This window comes from Pipistrellus kuhlii, unplaced genomic scaffold, assembly GCF_014108245.1.
Source record: "Pipistrellus kuhlii isolate mPipKuh1 unplaced genomic scaffold, mPipKuh1.p scaffold_m20_p_4, whole genome shotgun sequence".
Taxonomy (NCBI): domain Eukaryota; kingdom Metazoa; phylum Chordata; class Mammalia; order Chiroptera; family Vespertilionidae; genus Pipistrellus; species Pipistrellus kuhlii.
The window spans coordinates 87803215-87822458 of record NW_023425540.1 but is presented as its reverse complement, the minus strand read 5'-3'; the positions used below and the strand labels follow the sequence as shown (position 1 = coordinate 87822458).

General features: G+C 45.0%; 1 protein-coding gene across 18 annotated transcripts in view; it reads left to right on the top strand.

The window, feature by feature from the left end:
- The window catches only part of RBFOX1 (RNA binding fox-1 homolog 1), a 2022031-nt gene that overhangs the window by 471126 nt on the left and 1531661 nt on the right, over positions 1 to 19244 (top strand). For all 18 annotated transcript variants that reach the window (XM_036410672.2, XM_045571305.1, XM_045571304.1 and 15 more), the window contains exon 3: positions 13262 to 13294. In XM_036410672.2, coding sequence (XP_036266565.1) covers positions 13262 to 13294 — 33 coding nt within the window. The remainder of the gene's footprint in view (positions 1 to 13261; positions 13295 to 19244) is intronic.

Sequence of the window (19244 nt, the reverse complement as noted above, 5' to 3'; positions counted from 1 at the left end):
GGCATTATTTAGAGAAAGGAAAAATAGGAAATGAACAAAAAATACCAAGTACTAGTAGCATCTTGTGTGCTAAGTACTGTGTCAGTTTTTTAACCATGTAGCAGCAGTAGTGGCAGCAGGGGACACGGTAATAACAGTAATACTGATGCGTGACGATAGGAGACAACGCATTGCATCTCTTCTTGGCACCAAGGACTGTCCTAAATGCTGTATGTGTGTGACCACCTTTCCTCCTTGAAGAACTATGCATGGTCATTATTTAACAGATGAGGAAACTGGGGCACAGAGAGGTTAGGCAACTTGCCTCAGCTCACAACAATGGTAAGGGGCAGGACTGAGGTTGAACTTAAGCAGGTGAGTGCAATGCCTGACCTCTCTTTTATTCACCCACCATCTTCTCCCAAAAGCAGGTGTGGGTTCAGACTGGGGCTACCAGGCAGGGAGGCAGCCAGCTCCGCATGGGAGAGAAGGTGACTTGCAGAGGCTGGCCCAGCAGGTGTGCAACCTGGCTGCAGGGTGACATTGGGTGTGGCTCCTGAACCATGCCGAGCTGTGGCCATTGAAACCTTCCCTTATCTGTCCTTCCAGATTTCCTATGCAGCCCACCTCCCCCTCTTCAGTCCTTCTTCATCCTCCTTTTCTGCTCACTTTGCTTGTGGACCTGCCCTCAGATAGCTATAATTATGACTCTAGCTTATGTGCCATACAAGGCAAGAGGGATATGTGTCCATTTAGACCAATTTGATAGATCATTGCCCACTGATAGGGCCTCTAAACAATGAGCTGCTCGTCCAGAGCACACGGTGGGCGCTTTGTTTTTAACCTTCAAACGCCAGCTGCAGGTTCTTCTTACCCAAGGACCTGCCCCCAGGACTCCCCTCCTCCTTAATTTCCCCATGTGTTTTTGGAGGCAGTCTCCACTCTACCAGGGATGTCCTAACCCTGCAGCCCTGCCACCAGAGATGAAACACCCAGTATTCCCCAAGCAGGACCAGGTAATAAGAAAAGCGAGCTGTCAACAGAGGGTCCAGCCCAGCTGTAGTAATTACCCGAGCTGCTCCTCAATTTTGAGATTTGCAGTGGGGAGAGCAGACGGGCCCTTCAGGACATAAATTATGTGATCTCTGTGTCGTCAGAGGTCCTGAGCATTCTTTCACGCTGTCCTTTTCATTTTGGCTCCATAAGTACTATGTCCTTTTAAAAAGAGTCATTGAGCATGTGCATTCAGGGGTGGCAGAGCTACCGCAGCTTGGGGTCCGTGTGCAGTGCTTTAGGACTGCCTGTGGCTGGGAGCAGTGAGTAGGAGGCAGGTGTCCTGCCCAGGCAGCGGGTTTGCAAATATTTCCAAATTGTGTGGGGAGAGCAGAGCTCTAACGGACCCCTCTGAGTTCAGATCCCCATTCTGCCACTTATAGGCCAGACCGTTTGGGGCTAATTGCTTCCCCTCTCTGACCAACGGTTTTCAAAATTGAGGGCAATAAAAGGCACATGAAAACATGCTCAAAGTCACTAATTGTCCGAGAGATGCAAATCAAAACAACAATGCGGTACCATCTCACACCTGTCAGAATGGCCAACATCAACAAGTCAACAAACGACAAGTGTTGGCGAGGTTGCAGAGAAAAAGGAACTCTCGTGCACTGCTGGTGGGAATGCAGACTGGTGCAACCACTGTGGAGAACAGTGTGGAGTTTCCTCAAAAAACTGAAAATGGAACTCCCATTTGACCCAGTAATCCCACTTCTAGGAATATATCCCAAGAAACTAGAAACACCAATCAGAAAGGATATATGCACCCCTATGTTCATAGCAGCACAATCTACAATAGCCAGAATTTGGAAACAGCCTAAGTGCCCGTCAGCAGATGATTGGATCCAAAAACCATGGTACATCTATACAATGGAATACTATGCTGCCATAAAAAAGAAGGAATTCTCATCATTTGCAGCAATCTGGATGGAACTGGAGAACATCATGCTGAGTGAAATAAGCCAATCAATGAAAGAGAAACACCACATGACCTCACTCATTTGTGGATGATAAAGAACATTATAAACTGATGAACCAAAAGATAGATATAGAGACAGTATATCAACAAGTAGACTGTCAAATTACAGCGGGGAGGGGAGGAAGATCTGGGGGAGATAATAGATCAACCGAAGGACTTTTATATATGCATATAAGTACAACCAATGGACAGAAAACTCTGGGGAGGGAGGGGATGTGTGGGAGGGAAGGAGGGGGGCAAAAAAAATCGAAAAATATATTTTTAAAAAATTGAGGGCAATGAGCATTTGCATCATAGAGCTGTGATGAGGATTGAGGTGATGTTTAAAAATGCCGAGAGCAGAGTGTTTTTCAGAGCCCACAGGATAATCCTGAGTTAATTGTAACTTTTCTTTATTATGTATAACATTATGCATAAAACCCCCTGGCCTTCCCACACCATGTCCATGTCCTGAACTTCTGCCCTGCAGTTGTTCCTCCTGCCCAAAGGCCCTCCCTCTCTGCAGGGGTTAGTTCTCTCAGAGCAGGACCTGGACCTGGACAGAATATTATGCAAATGAGTGTTGAGGGGGTGCTCTTAGGCAGGCCTGTCAAGAAGTGAAGGGAGTGGGGTGGGGGTGGGGGGGCTTAAGCAAAGTGGTTTGTCTGAAGCTAAGCCTCCCAGCATAACAACACCCCAGGTCAGCCTGTGCTTTCCCCAGCCTCTGCCCCACTCTTGTCCAGGCCTCATGCTGTTACCTCTCCCAGCATTATAAGCAGAGGCTAGGAGTTACAGCTTTTTAAAAAATATGTTTTATTGATTTTTAGAGAAAGAAAGAAAGGAGAGGCATAGAGAGATAGAAACATCCAGCAGCTGTCTCCTACACGCCCCCTGCTGGGGATTGACCCCCCCTCCCCCCGGCCCCCGCCCTCCCCCCCAGCAACCTGAGCATGTGCCCTGACTGGGAATCAAACTGGTGACCTCTTGGTTCATAGGTTGATGCTCAACTACTGAGCCACAGTGGTCAGGCGAGTTATGGCTTTCTAACCTAAGGGAAAGCATCTATAAATATAAGATTCAGGCACTATGACCATGAAGAAAGGAGATCCTGGGGAAGGGGTGAGGGTGTCCAGGAATGTTTCCATAGCAACTCAAGTTTTACCAGAGGGCCTTGCAAAGGAAGGTCTGTTACAGCTAAGGCACCACCTGTGGCTGACAGTGAAGGAAGGAAAGGAACAGGTTTTAGAGTCCCGCCAGCCTGAGCTTACACATCCCTACCTTGACCCTTAATTGATCTAGAAATTTCCCTAACCTATTCAGGCTTTTAATCCTCACAACACTGATGAAAGGGTGATGATACTCCTACGTGGCAGGCTTTGGGGGCTGAGTGAGTGTAAATAAATCTCACAGCACAGGCTGACATGTGACATGCACAGAACTAATGTTAGTTCCTCATCTCTGCTGTGTGCCATTCAGAGCCACACAGCCCCACTTTGCTCTCGGGTATACTGGTCCCGGGAGAGGATATCATTGGGAAAGTGGGTAGAATATTCGAAAGGACTGGCAGGAACTAGATGGTGTTTGCACAACTGCTTTCTGCTCATTGGTTGACTAGAGCAAACTTGGAAAGTACAGAAGAGAGAAGAAAATGAAATATCCAGTTTGGCCTCCCAAAGAAAAATACTTAATTTTTACCATCCCCTTCTCCTGGTTTCTTCTAGTCACATGTTACCATAATTGAGATTGTGTAGTATGTTATTTGTATCCTGTTTTCCCCCCTTAAAATAAGCATTCCTCATGTTATTTCAAACTTGGCTTGACCACCGCTTTAGTAGTTATACAGTAAGTTGTCCAAGGAGAGGGCTTGGCTAGGCTCACCAGGTCAATCCCTCATTGTTGGACAACTAGGTTGTTTCCAACTCATTATTATTTTTTCTTACAGAACAATTTTGTGCCACAAGCTTTGGTTATATTTACAGCATGTCCTAGGGATACAGCAGAATTACTGGGTCAAAGGGAGGGGAGTTCTTAAAGATCTTCGGCTACATTTCCAGGTTGCTGAGCTAAATCCGAAAGCACCACTCTGGGAGCCTCCTCTAATCCTGTAGCCTGGCTTCAGGAAGCAACAGGGGATCTTTAAGAAGGAGACTGGAGTGGCGGCAACTTCTCCCAAAGATTGTGGATAGAATGGGAAAGGACCAGGAGGCCCCAGCACTCCCTCGCACACCAACTCAGCTCCTCTCTGCCTCATAATTAAGCTTCCGATAATGTTTGCAATCTCTCCGTGTTTTCCAGCACATGTCAGAGTGACTGATGGGCTCGTCACAGCTCAGACACCCATCAACCCAGGGCTGTAACTACTTTAACCTTCCTAATACACTGGCGTCAAGGGCAAGCCAAGGGCAGGGACTGGTCTGCCCCTCCCTGCTCTGCCTCCCCAGGATGGGCAGCTTTACTGTTCCTCTCCCTCCCCCAGAGCCTCTGGCTCATCTGCAAGACAGACCTGGAGCAGTTGTTCAACAACATACACAAAACTATTAAGTCACAAGATGCCAGAATTTTGAAACAAGTGCATGTAAACATGGCCTTTCTGACAGCGCGAGTTATTAAGAGAAACCTTGTGCATTCTTCTAGAATTTTAAGAGACACTTGTTTATTGGACACGTCTGTGGCCTATGGAATTTGGGGGAGGGAGGTGGTGAGTAGCATCTATGAATGGGCTCTTTTCTTTTTTACACTCACATTAGAGAAGCTAGGCTGAGTCCCAGCAGCTCAGCAGCTGGAACCAAGTCCTGGGCTAGAATAGAGGGGCTGGATGGGAGGAGAGGGGGGCTGCCCAGCCCTCAGAAACACCCCTGTAGGGGCCTGTTCCCAAGCTGCTCTACTAAATGCCAGGGGAGCTCACAATACCGGGTGCTAGGACTGATGCCACTATTCCAGTTACTATGTCAAACTAACCAAGATGACAGCTGTTCATTCTCCATCTCCAATGCTAGGCCAGACATGCTGACTGAACCCACACCAAACAGGCAAGGAGATAGGCCCTGTGTCCATTTTCTAAAGGAGGAAACTGAGGCTCAGAGAGAAAGTAGTTTTCCCCTGGGCCTGGGCACAGCTTATTAGTGGCAGGGCAGGGATTTACAAACCCAGATGCATCTCACTCCTGAACAGCCCATTCACATTTTACCGGCTAGAATTCAGATTGAGGGCTCTGAAAACCATCACTTGACAGTCCATCATGACCGTTGCCCATGGAAACGCAGGAAGAGCAGCCCGGGTGCTGATGGTCTGTGAAAGGAGAGATAGAACCGCTCACCGTGTGTCAGGAGCCATGCAGGCACTTTGAACATATTATTTCCTAATTCCTAGAACAATCTTGTAAAAATGTACTATATTTTCATTTTATAAATATAAGCTGACAGGGATAGAGAGGATAAGTACTTTAGTTGTGATCACCTATTGCTGTGTCTAAAAGAACCCTAAAACTTAGTGGCTCAAAACAGCAACCATTTATTACAGCTCCAGGTTTCATGGGTCAGGAATCCAGGCAGGGCATGCTGGACATGGGCTGATTGAGGTTTCTATGTGGCATTCAGTTAGCAGATGGACTGCCCTGAGGGTCTAAGATGGCTGATGCACTGGCCAGGGAAGCTGCAGGCTTTGGCTCAGCTGGCACTATCAATCAAAGCACCAAAATGTGGCCTTTGCCCTGACTGGTGTGGCTCAGTGGATAGAGTGTTGGCCTGCTGACTGAAAGGTCCTGGGTTCGATTCCGGTCAAGGGCATGTACTTTGGTTGCGGGCACATCCCCAGTAGGGGTTGTGTAGGAGGCAGCTGATTGATGTTTCTCTCTCATCGATGTTTCTAACTCTCTCTCCCTCTTCCTTCCTCTCTGTAAAAACAAATCAATAAAATATATATATATATTTTTAAATGTGGCCCTTCCAGCGTGACGATCTCACAAGTCAGATCCCCAATGTGCAACTGTGGGTGTCTAGACGGGGCTCCACTGGGCAATAGAGGAAGCAGCTAGTGTTTTAAAGCTGGGCCCCAAACAGGCCCATCACCCCTCCTGTCATCCAAATCGGACAGTTTTAGAGCCTACCCAGATTCAAGGCTGGAACATAGACCCCACCTCTCAGTGCAAGAAGCACCAAAAGAATGTGTGGCCACTTTCAAGGACCACTTGTGCCCAAGAAAGTGGCAGAAGCAGATTTTAAACCCAGGGCATGACTCTACAACTGTGCCGAGAGTGTCTGTGTCCGGGGAATGAGACATCGCAGATAGGACGCTGGGGATGCTAGAGTTTCCTATTGAAGAGATGACCTGTGATTCCAGGTCACCATCTGGAATCACCACCATGGGGAAGGTTCCCCGGTCCCAGTTTACAAGGAGTTTGATGCTCTCAGACAAGGGAGGTGACCCCAAACCTACCCAGCTGCTGAGTCACAGGTATCCCACTTATCTTATTCTACAACCCAAACTTCTGCTTTTCCAGTCTTTATTGACAGGACTTTAAGGTATTCTATGTACACAGTGAAAATGACCTGGTTAGTTCAAGTAGAGAACTGACTCAACTTACAGAAGAGTACACAACTGTTGGCTGGCCCTTTTGGTCAAGGGTGCTGTTTGTTTCCAGTTGTCCCAGAATAAGACACTAGGACCCTAACTGGAGACAAAGGAATTCAGTGTTTCTTACACTTGAAACATCATGGGGTTCAAATACCTCCTCAGGGCTCTTTGAGAGGGCACAAGCCAGGTCTGCTATTAGCAATATTGACTAGATATACAAGCAGAAGATCAGACAGGATTCCAGGAGAGCGGATTATCAGTGTTAACCTGAAGAGCTGAGCTCCAAGGGAATCTTGTGTAGGTCTTGGGAAGCCAGCAAGAATAGGATTCAGTCTGCTCCTGCAGCTTCTTTGCTGATATGATATGAGATGAGGCCAGACCTTCTAGTTCTGTTCTCCAAAATTATCTTCTCTCTGACATGCAGCTTGACTCCATGTCCAACCCCCCTTTGTCATTATAGGTGGCTTTGAGACTGAGCTTCAGCCAGTAAAATGTGTGCTGAAATGATGCCATTTCTGGTTCTGGTCCATAAAAACCACCCACTCATGTTCCTCCATGTATTCCCTTTTCTGATTATTTGAGCAGGGCAGGGAGAGAAGAAAATTGGGTAGAAAGCATTGGGTCTCTGCTTTGCTATTGCAAAAGGACCTGCTACTTTCCTGAGGGCCAAGAGGATACTGTGGAAGGGCTGGGTTTAAGCCATATGACCAGGGCACCCAGAAGGGCCAGATGCAAGGTGAAAGGACCTCAGTATCAAGAGATTGCATTATACCACCAGGATCATATCACTAGGAGAATTAGAAGAGGTTGAGTGGAGGTGGATTTTCTATCAGGGAACCATGTAGAGGGATATCAGGCAAGGTGGTGCTGCAGTGAGATGTAGCTAGGACTGATAGCTCTATTCTCCAAAACAATCACCTCTTGACATACAGCTTGACTCCATGCCCAACCCCCCTTGCCATTATAGGTGGTCACATTCCAGCCAATAGAATGTGAGCTGAAATGATGCCACTTTTTATTTTGGTCCATAAAAATATACCCACTCTTGGTTCCTCCATGTATTTGCCTCCTTGCTGGTGGGGATGAAGAGGGCCATGGTGACTTTGGGAGCCACATATTAAAGAGGGGAGGTCCTCTCTCAGCCTGGGTCCCTGAATGATCATGTGGAAGAGAGCTGGCCACCTAGAACTGTTATGTGAGCAAGAGTTGAATATCCATTGTAGTGAGCCATTATAAAATGGGTTCTATTTGTTATCATAGCTTGGATGTCCCTGATAATTATAGGAGGTCTGTACCCACAGGGCTCCACAAAAACTACCAGTGCCAGCATTTGGACACTTTCCATGCAGAGAGCACCCATGGCCATTGGTATTGGTCAGATAATCAGCACTGATACCAGGTGAACTAATTGGTTGTGTGTTCAAGTAAAAGGAATTTGCTTTTTTTCTCTAATCCATATGCTCAGTGACAGAGCCATTAAAACCAGAAAACTAAAAGGATAATAGGGCAGGAAAGAGAAGACCACTCATTCTCCCAACTAATCCCTCTGATCAAAGCTTGGCCAACACAGTTTGGGGCATGAGGGAGGGAACATTAGATTGTCTAAGGGATTGAGGTTTCACACTGAGCTAGACTGGGGTTCACATGCCTGAGAGTAACAGGGAAGCTCTGCATCCTCCTGAGATGTCCTCCCATCGCTGAGAAAGGAGGCAAGATGGAAGGAGGATTGGTAGAAAGAGCAAGACTCCATGTTGGTGCTGTTCTGGGTTGGATCTTTTCATAAAAAAAACTCGTCTAGCCGAAACAGATTTGGCTCAGTGGATAGAGCATCTGCCTGCAGACTGAAGGGTCTCAGGTTTGATTCTGGGCAAGGGCATGTACCTTGGTTGCGGGTGCATCCCCAGTGCGGGGTGTGCAAGAGGCAGCTTATCGATGTTTCTCTCTCATTGATTTCTAACTCTCTATCCCTCTCTCTTCCTCTCTGTAAAAAAAAAAAATCAATAAAATATATATTTTTTAAAACACACAAAAAAACTCATCTAACCTCAAGACAACTAGGCAGACTTGCAAAAACCATATGTTTGACTATAGAGCATGAGGATTTAATGCTTTCATTTTAAAAACTATCCATAGAAGCAATCTCCCAGATTCATGAATAGCATCCTCACAGGCCTCTCTACTTGGAATTTAGGTGACACTAACAGCAAATAACAGCGGTGCCATTTGTGGATGTGGACACAAATCTGAAGGCCTAACAGGGTAGTGTGTGAGGAGGAATATGATTACTCCATCTTCTGCCTGGCAGGGCACTTTGGCATCATCAGCACAGCCCTGGGAACACCCTGCCTTTAATCCTGGAGGAGGGGAGGGGATGAGAGGAGAGGAAGGCAAAGAATGTCATCACTCAATGAGATCAGAATGGGGTGACATCCAGCCAGGGAACCAAGAAAATTACTGTGTTCCTGGATTTTTGCATGGGATTGCTGCTGGGCCTAGGCCTTCATTTAATCATAGAGACCTGGGTTCCTTTCCCTGCTCTTCTACTTGTCAGAGAAGTAAGATTTGATTCTTATTTGGATCCATGTAAAGTGAGCTCGATCTGTTGAATGAGCTAATAAAATGCAATGGTATCCTTAAGCTATTTTGAGTTGTTTCTATCTCATGCAAACAAAAAAGACCCGTTGACCCCCTATCTTCACAAAAGTAAGAGAGTTGTACCCCAACATGCTCAGCACAGAAGACTGGAGAGTTTAGGACAACGGAGCCCAGATGGTATTTGAACATCTCAGTCTCCTGTAGAGGAGACTGACTGGGTTTGCATGAGCAGAGGCTGCCCCTCTACAATGAACTCAGTCCTGATGTCTATTAACTTGTGGGAAATCCCAGGAGGGAAACCATCTCTTCATTGTGTGAGCAGAATCCCTGGGTAGACTTTGAAGGCAGTTTTGGAGTCTGACCTGGGTTTAGGCCCTGTCTCTGACCCTCCCTAGTATGGCCTCAGGAGAAGAAAGCTCAGTTTCCCCATCTGAAAAAGTGGCAGGCGAGATGGCGCTGAGCTACACATACCAACTTCCTAGCACAAGCGAGGAGGAAACCCTTCATGTTGGCCTTTGCAATTTCAAACAAGCATAGCAAAGAGGAAGGAAATGATTAAAGGAAAGGGAAACCACTGGCACAAAGCATTAAGGGGCGTCCTGCCAGGAGTTTTCTGCATCCCTGTGTGCCTTGCACTGTTCCACAGAACGGCCACCTCAAACGTGGCTCTAATCATGTCAGCCCCCGCGGGAGGCCCTCTGATGGCTGCTGCTGCTGACAAGATAAAAGCCAAACACCTTAGCCTGGCACCTGCAGGCCTTAAAGAGCCCTCACTCCACTGGCTACCTCTACAGTCCATCCTGGCTGCCTCAGATGCCACGGTGGATCACAGACAGGCCTGAACTCTGTTAGTGCCACCTTCCTAAACCAGCCCTGAGTTTATTGGAAGTGGATCTAACATAATCATGACTATAATACAATCAATCCCAATGCAGTATATGGAGGGTCCAGTAACTCTCACTACTTGCTTTTCAAAGAAGTATCTAATATGTAGAACTGTAAACCATAAGTGAAATATGATATATCTCCCATTGGCCAAAAGCCCTACCACTCCCTATTGTACCATATGCTCTGTGTCATCTTCTACTCTGTATCTCTATAAATACAGATATGAGTGGGTAAGAAAACTGTTTTCAGTCTCTTCTTGAATGATTAAAAGCCAATATTCCTATAAAGTTCCTTATTAATATTGAGGACCTGGATAGCTTTATTTATATCTTATTTTAAATACATGTTCAATTTGACAAGTAATACATGGATACATTCTCAATGAAAAATTCAAATAATCCAGAGAAAGAAAAAAGTCTCTCAAGACTTTTCCTGCCCAGTCAGTGTGGCTCAGTTGGTTGAGTGTTGTCCCATGCACCCAAAAATATTGCAGATTTGATTCCCGGTCAGGGCACATACTGGGCTTGCAGTTTGATCCCCAATTGGAGAGCATATTGAACACACCAATTGATGTGTTGTACTGTTCTATATCTTCTTGTTAACAGTATGTGTTGTAGAATTTTTTCATGTCAAAACATTAGGATTTACTCCATTCAAACTGCTGCATAATATTTATAATATGATGTATCATAATCTGTTTGACTTACAGGATCACAAACTGGAAAACCAACAGCCACATCTGGACTTACATATGTGTTTCATTTGCCTAGAATCACATGTTGTCTATTATAAACTGAATGCAAATGTTTTTAGGTAGAGTAAGCAACCAAACTTGCACACAGGCCCAACCTTCCCTACTATTTTATAGGTAGTCTGCTTTATACACTTTTATTATTTTGAGAGCTCAAACCCTATATTCTAGCTATTATTTGTTCTGTACATATTTTAAAAAATTTAAGAAAGGTATTGCTATCATGAACAATGAATAGCCATATTCAGGCCTCTCTGTTTTCATTTACCTAAGGTATATGCAATACCTGGGCTTGCTTAATGGGTGGCGGGCAGTGGGAAGGGGCGGGGGAGAGGAATGAAAGAGGTCACACAACTGAAAATGCATTTAGAAGACATGCATAAGATTATTAAGTGGAGGAAATCAGAGAGGTCCATGGAGAACTGTCACACAGGTGCTCTGGACACAGGGAGAGCCTCCTGCTTATGACCTGTAGCTGCTGAATATCACACTATCCATCCCATGTTCCTGTTAGTTGTCAGCAGGGAAAGCTCATACACAAACAATTGCTTGGGAATAAGCTGCTTGCTATCCCAACCCCAGCTCTGAATGGGCTGCAGAGGAGAAGGGGAGGGGGGCAGGCTCAGGACCCTGACATTCATCACACTCTGGAGTGTTTCTCCAGCCTGCCTCCTGGATTCATGGCTTGGCAAGCCTCGGGCCATAGCTAATGGACTTTCTTGGCCAAGGTCAGTCTGAAGGCTGGCCTCCTGTTTAGGAAGCTAATGGTGCATGAAAGCTGCCCCGTGGGCAGCAGGCTCCATCTGAGCTGCCTCTGGGGCTAATGGCTTAGGTGAAGGCTGATCTGAGACTGTGGAGTGAACCGAGAGAGGTGGTGCTGAGAGGGGGGCCAGTGTGAGGTATAGGTTGGATAACTCAGGAAACCATACCTTCCTAGGGCTTCTGCTGCATACACCGCTGTGAGCATGCACTGGTCTCTGTCTCTGTCTCTGTCTCTGTCAGCTTGGACTGCCCTGACAGAGCACCAGAGACTGGGCGGATTAGAAAATAGGAATTTATTTCTCACAGTTCTGGAAACCAGAAATCCAAATCAAGGAGCCAGCAGGGTGGTTGTTGGTGAGAGCCTCTCTTTGGCTGTGGTTAGCCTCCTCCCTTCTGTGTCCTCATATGATCTTTCCTCAGTGCACTCAGGGGGAGAGAAGGAGGGACTGGAGGCAAAGGGAGCGCTGTTTGGTGTCTCTTTGGATAGAACAATAATCCCATCATGAGGGCCCTGCCCTATGACCCTCTCTAAACTTAATTACCTGCCAACGGTCCCATTGCTACATACAACCACATATGGGGTCAGAGTTTCATAAACTATGAAGGAGGGACAATTCCATGTATAGTGATCTGGTAGGAATATATGCCAGGTCAACCCAAGGTATAAGAAAGTTGCAAGGCAATAAGTTATCTGCCCCAGCCAGGAGATCCCTTCTGGGTAATGTGAGCAATGGTGGACGGTGTCCACAGCAAGTCCTTTGATACCGAATGGACTGTGAATACAAGTCTGAGCCTACATGTCTTTATCTTGGGTTTAAGACCAATTTCCTCTAATGAGGAGCTTTCTGGGCTTTGTGAAATGATTTAAATGGTCTAAGCCCAATTTTCTCACCTATGAAATGGGAGTAATAAAAGCTGCTCCAGGGATTAAATGAGACAATAAATGTTGAAATTTGACACATTGTCAGGCACTAGTCTTGGTTGCACAAATCTGTATGTATAGTGGGGAAAAACAAGGAAGAAGAAGGCTGTAATTAGCAGTTCTACCTTTTCATAAATTGACTCAAAACTTTAAAGGAAGTTCTAGCCTGTGTTCTCAGTGGTTAGAGCATCAGCCCTCACACCAACCAAAAGTCACAGGTTTGATTCCCAGTCAAGGGCATATACCAGGCTTGCAGGTTTAATCCCTGACCCCAGTGGGGCATGTGCAGGAAGCAACCAAGTGATATATCTCTCTCACATCAATGTTTCTCTCTCTCCATTCCTCCCTCCATTCTACCCTCTCTAAAAATTAATGGAAAAAATTATCCTCTGGTGAGGATCAACAAAAAAAAATTAAGGAAAAAGACACCCTCAAAAATGTCTTCATTGTTTTTGCTTTCTCAGTGTTCACTTAATCATGATCAGTGCATGGGCATTGCATATGGCCCTCCTCTTTTTTCCTGGAAAGATTTTTATAATGTGTTAAAAATATTAATTATCCTCTTCACCTTAAACACAGGACCAGAAAAACAAATTTTATTGCTCTGCCTGGTGGAAGCAAAAGTGCCTGTGTGTGTGTGTGTGTGTGTGTGTGTGTGTGTGTGGTACCAATTGTCCCCTCAGGTCAAAACAAATTATTGATGCCAGTTCCTTTAAAAAGACAATTAATCCAATTACCTTCTTGTTGAATCAATCCTAATGTCTTTGTTTTCTTTAACTTGCAGGATTCAGCAAGCCTGGCTGCCAGCAACACCGAGGTAGGAAATGAGGTCTTTCTGTCACTTTGGAGGGCATTTTGAATAGTTCCTTTGGGGTTTCAGGGAAATCGGTGTCTGGCTATAACTCCTCTGTGTGACCTCTGGCGGTTTGGATGCTGCGCTCTCACCCGGTTGTTCCTGTGTTGTTGGGTTTGGGGCCAACCTGGCCGCTGTGCTGGACTTCATGGTGGAGTGTGTGCTGAGTAGCTTGGTAAAGACAGTTAATGGTCTCCCAGCTGGGTCTCCTGCTCATTGCTATCATGGTGGCCTCAGGGTCTGTCTGTATACTGGATACGATTCTTGCTCCATTGAGACAAGCCTTTGCTTTGGTAGTGACTCTTCCCTCTGTCTTTAGTGCTTTCTGTTCCCCCTCTTTTTCCTCTCCCTGAGCATCCTCGGGGCATGAAGAAAACTATGGCTGATGCTGAAAACATAGGCAAAGAATTTTTAATAGTTGCTGGTTGGAAGTCACCAGCAAGGAGACCATCCATTGGGAATTGTAAAGGAAGAACAGGTAGAAAGTTCACTTCTGTTAAAGGGCACTAATTCTATTCACCACGCCTCCACTCTCAGGATCTAATTACAATACTTCCCAAAGGTCACGTCTCCTAATACCATCACACTGGGGGTTAGGATTTCATCATTCATTGCATAACAAAATATGAGCCAGGTCTCATTCACATCATGGCCTGGTGCATAGTGGGTGTGCAATAAATGTTAGCTCCTCGCCTCCTTAAGGCCTGATTGCTGGAATCTAGATCAGAATAGAATAGTAGGTCTCAGGCACTGTGGTCAAAACCACGGACAGCAGCCACTCCTTACAATCTTCCCTCTCCCCCTGGGAAATCTCATATTTGTGCCACATTTGTCTTTTTAAAGCAATCAGTCAACAATTGAACACCTTTACATATGTTGCCTCTTTTCAATGTTAGAAAACAGGATGTTTGTTGTAACCATTTTTTTCAGATTTAAAAATGATCTTTTGGAGAATTGAAATACTTTAAATATTGGGAAAATAGTGCTTAATTATCTAACAATTCTACTCCTAATTATATGCCCAAGAGAAATGACTGCTTATATCTACCCATAAATATATGTAATAATTTTCATAGAAGCTTTATTTATCACAGCCCCAAAGTAGGAACAAACCAAATTCCCAATTAAGGGGATAATAGGTCAATAAATAGCGGTATATTCATGCAATTCAAGACAACAATAAAAAAGAATTGTCTATAGATATGTATAACAGCCTGTATGAATCTCAGAGGTGTTGGTGAAAAATTATCAGAAGAAAAGAACACATCCTGTATAGTTTTATTTATACACATATGCAAAACACTCCTGTCTGGTGATAAAAGTAACAATAGAGGTTATGTCTGTGTCAGGCACAAGAGAACCTGTTGGGTGATGGAGAATATGCAGCACCTTCATCTGGATGCGGTTGCATAGGTAACTATCACATGTTAAATGTATAGTGCTACTCATAAGGTGGATGTGCTTTATATTAGGTGATTCTATATAATAAAGAGGTAATAAGCAAATTAACTCTCACTCCCTCACAAGATGGCTGCCTATGCCCAGGTCAGCAGGGGCATTAGTGAGGGATGACCAAATGACTTAACAAGTAGGCTGCATGGGGCGACCAGGCCAGCAGGGGTTTGGAAGCATGAGGAGCAACCAGGCTGTCAGGAGGGGCAGTTTGGGGCAACCAGGCAAGCAGGGGGTGCAGTTGGGGGGCGATTAGGTTGGTAGGGGGGGCAATGAGGGGTGAGGAGGCCAGAAGGGGAGGCAGATGGGGGTGACCATCATGGCAGGGGGGGGCAACTTGGGGCAACCAGGCTGGCAGAGGGGCAGAAAGGGGTAACCAGGTCTGTGGGGAGGGCAGTCAGGGGCAATCAGGCCAGCACTCAGAGGCAGTGAGGGGAAATCAGGCTGGCAAGGGGGGAAGTTAAGGGCAACTAGGCAGGCAGGCAGGTGAGTGATTAGGAGACAGCTGTCCAGAATTGTGAGAGGGATGTCCGACTGCTGGTTTAGGCTTGATCTCCAGGGATCCTGGATTGGAGAGGGTACAGGCTGAGCATGATGCACTAGGCCTCTAGTTTTTATATAAGAAAAAAATGAAGCTGCTTGCAAAAAAAGAAGAATCACAAACACAAAACAGTATAAAACAGGATAATGAACAAGGAAGATGAACAGGTGGTATGGAGGAAATGAGGAAGTATAGCAATGCTCAGTATAGAGACAATACTTGCAGATCAAAATAACCATTCATTCACTCCAGAATCCCATTTTCCAGATAGAGCAAGTTAAAAATCACCCCAACTTTTTCTTTCTCCTAACCACCCTATATACTAAAAGCATAGTATTCAAATTGTACCCTTGACTGGGAGTTGTCTGGGAGTTCAACCAGGTGGTGGAGTCAGCCAGGGGAAGGGAGGGAGGCCCTGGCCAACAGCTGGAAGCTGCTAGGGACTCTTCCAGTGCATGAATTTCATGCACTGGGCCTCTAGATGTTTATAAGGCTGAATTGTAATTGCTGTAGCCGAGACCATATTTTTTTGGCACTACTACAGGGAGGTAACATTTTATTAATTGAATTTCTAATGCTAATTCATCAAAGAAAGCAATCACCATTATTTAGTGCATGATCCATATTCATGGCAGGTTCTGTTAGGTAAATAATAGTGGCTCTGGAGAAATGCCACTTCTGTGGGGTCCTTTTCCTTTTCAGGTTTCTTTCTTTTCCTTTTAAGTATAGACAAACAGTTGTAATTTAAGCAGAACAAACCCCACCTGTGGAGGAAACACTGGGTAAAGAGAGGCAAGATGAATTGCAAACCCACAGAATCAGCAAGAAAGAATGGCTTTGCCAGTTCCCTTTCTCTGCAGATTGACAGTGAATATGTGAAAACGTTTGCTAAATCTGGACTTTGAAAACATGACAGCAAGCTGTTTGTGCCAGTAATTTTTCATGGCATATGCACCACACACAGTTTTAATAAGATGGCACATGGACTACTGAGAAATGTTCAAATCCTGCAGAGGAAAGAGCTTTATCTTCTGACCAAATTCTGCCCAGTGATGTTTATGACAGCTGAAGAATTTATCTAAAATTCCCTCTGCTAGCAGCAAAGCACATGGCCCTTTGTCCCCGAGCAGCCTGTAAGAACCAAACTAAGATGTCACATACATAATATAGCAGATAAATGGCCCAATTTCCATGTCCACATGATGAATGGAATACAAGTTCAGCACACACGTATTTGCACATTAATTGGCCCTGCATGGTTCCATTTTGTTCCTAAGTTGCTACTGTATGTCTCATGGACTCTTTCCCCTTCAGAATCATTAAGCCTATTTTATCGCACGAATGCATACACATTTTCCCCCTATTTATCGTCATGCAGCTTGCCCTGCTGAGAGAGAACCAAGTAACCTGGGCATAGCCATTGCATTGCAAATGCCTACATCTGAGTTCTCTCTGCCACCAACTGCACGTTAACACAAAGATCTGAGACCCAGCCCCATGTTGACTTTGCTGACAGCCAAACAAAGAAGGTTACATGCAAAGATGTTAAAAAAAAAATCACTTCTTTTCAGTTACCAGTTGGTTTCTTGCCTCACCTTAATGATTTCCTGTTGATAGTTTAATGGTGATATAAGCCCAGTGGAGAGCCTCAATTTTGATAAATTGGCCTGCTCCTATTTCATGGCAAAGCAGTCGCACTGAGATTGATTGATATTACAGTTTTGCTGTCCCAAATAATTGCAGTGGCAAGCTACCCAGGTAGCAAAACTCAGTGGGCTTCAGGAAGCATAGGTAGAATCTCCCTCCCACCCATCCCTTTTTCCTGGCAAGGAATCGTTTATTTTTCCCCGTCTCAGTCCTGGTTCTCAAGAAAGGAGATCCAGGGCTGCAGAAAACAGTGCTTTTGAGAAGGGACTGGTTGTTTGCTTTTGTTTTGTTATGTTATGTTTTGTCCTGGCCATTCCAATTCACTTGAGAGGCCAGAACATTTACAAGGCAAAATTGAGCTCTTGCACCAAGAGGGTTCCAGTGGAAAGAGGGTGGGCCTCAGAGTCTTGTAGACAAGGTGTGACTCATGGGTCCACCACGTACAAGTTATGTGCCTGTGGGCCAGTCACTTCACTGCTAAAGGGCCTCTTATCAGTAAAACAGGAATAATGCAACCCACCCCAAAATATTGGTTTGAATTGTAAATTTGTTAATCTGTATAAAGCAGATGCTCAGGAATTATTTTGCTTCCTCAGACAACCCTCATCTTTTATCTCTTGTATAAAGTAAGACAATAAATAAATAACCTAATTAGCAATTAATTTTGAGATCCATGATTTTGAAAACTTGCTCCAATAATTTTATGTTGTGGCTGACCTTGAACAGGCAGAAGTTTACTTACATGATATAATTCACATGGAGTGAATGGCCCTCTTTGACCCTCCCAAAGGCAGATCTACTCGAAGATCAGCAATACTTCCCAAGGAGCTCTCTTGGCCTGGCCTAGTTTTACTCAATCATACTTTGATAGTCTTTCTTGTCCTTGAAACCCAACTCGAAAGAATATTTAAAGAAACTTAGCCAAAACCGGTTTGGCTCAGTGTATAGAGCACATGTGTCAAACACAAGGCCCGCGGGCCAAATCCGTCCCGCCAGGCCTTGCAATGTGGCCTGCACCGCGCTGTCATCACTGCACTCCGCTGCATTTACATCACAATGACAGTATATGACTGTTCAGTAAACCATTCGGCCCGCGATTTAGGCTGGATTTTAGATTTTGGCCCCTTCTCTGATTGAGTTTGACACCCCTAGTATAGAGTGTCTGCCTGCTGATTGAAGGGTTCCGGGTTCGATTCCAGTCAAGGGCATGTACCTTGGTTGCAGGCACATCCCCAGTAGGGGGTGTGCAAGAGACAGCTGGTCAATGTTTCTCTCTCATCGATGTTTTTAACTCTCTCTCTCTTTCTCTCTGTAAAAAATCAGTAAAATATATTTTTTAAAGAAATTTAAATAATCACCAGATCTTAATTCAAGGGCCAAGAATTCTCAGTTAGAAATATATTTGGTATTTATTAAATTTGATGGACATGTGAGAGACAGCTATTATATTCTGGGCAAAGCACTAGGTATTGGGATAGATATACAAGTTTGACATATACATATACACTCAATCATACTCTCAAAGAACATATGGGGGGAAATGGTTAAATCATAATGCTGTAGTATCATTTGTTTCATGAGATCCAGCTTTCTTAAAAGAGTGAAACCCTTTCCACAAGTCCTGCTGCATTTTCAGTAAGTTTTGTATCTGGGTTCAAATATGACAGCCTAAGATTGGAGATGGGTATCAATGGAGGCTTCCCAGAGGAGGCAATATGCAGTCTGGAGCCTGAGGGGTAAGTTAGGATGGCATCAAGTAAAGAAAAGTTGAGAACATGAGCAAAGGCAAAGTTGATAAAGAGCTTGCACATTCAGAAAATAAGCATTAATGGGGATGTGGAAGCAGTGAGGAAAATGGAAGAGATGGGAATGAACCGGAAGAAACTATGGCCAAGTGACCTCACAGAAAGCAAAGAGCAAGAGAGGATTATGAGAAAGAGATGAGATTATGAAATGATTCAGTGGGTCCAAGAGAATGAGCACCGCATTGAGGGCACTGGGTTTGTCAAGTCTACAATCATTAACATCCTCAAGAATGCATTTCCAATGTAGGTGATTGAAGCAGGAGTGCTAGATGTGGTGGCCTAAGGAGTAAATGGAAAGAGAAGACATATAATCATAGTGTAGGCCAGCCTTTCAAGTATTTGAGCCACAGGAACTTTGGCCCTTGGCTGGGAGAAACTTTGAAGATGGATATGGGAGGCAATTTTGTGTATGTCACAGGTCTGGAATTAAGATGTGTGGATGGGCATCAGAACACAGATAGGTCTTACC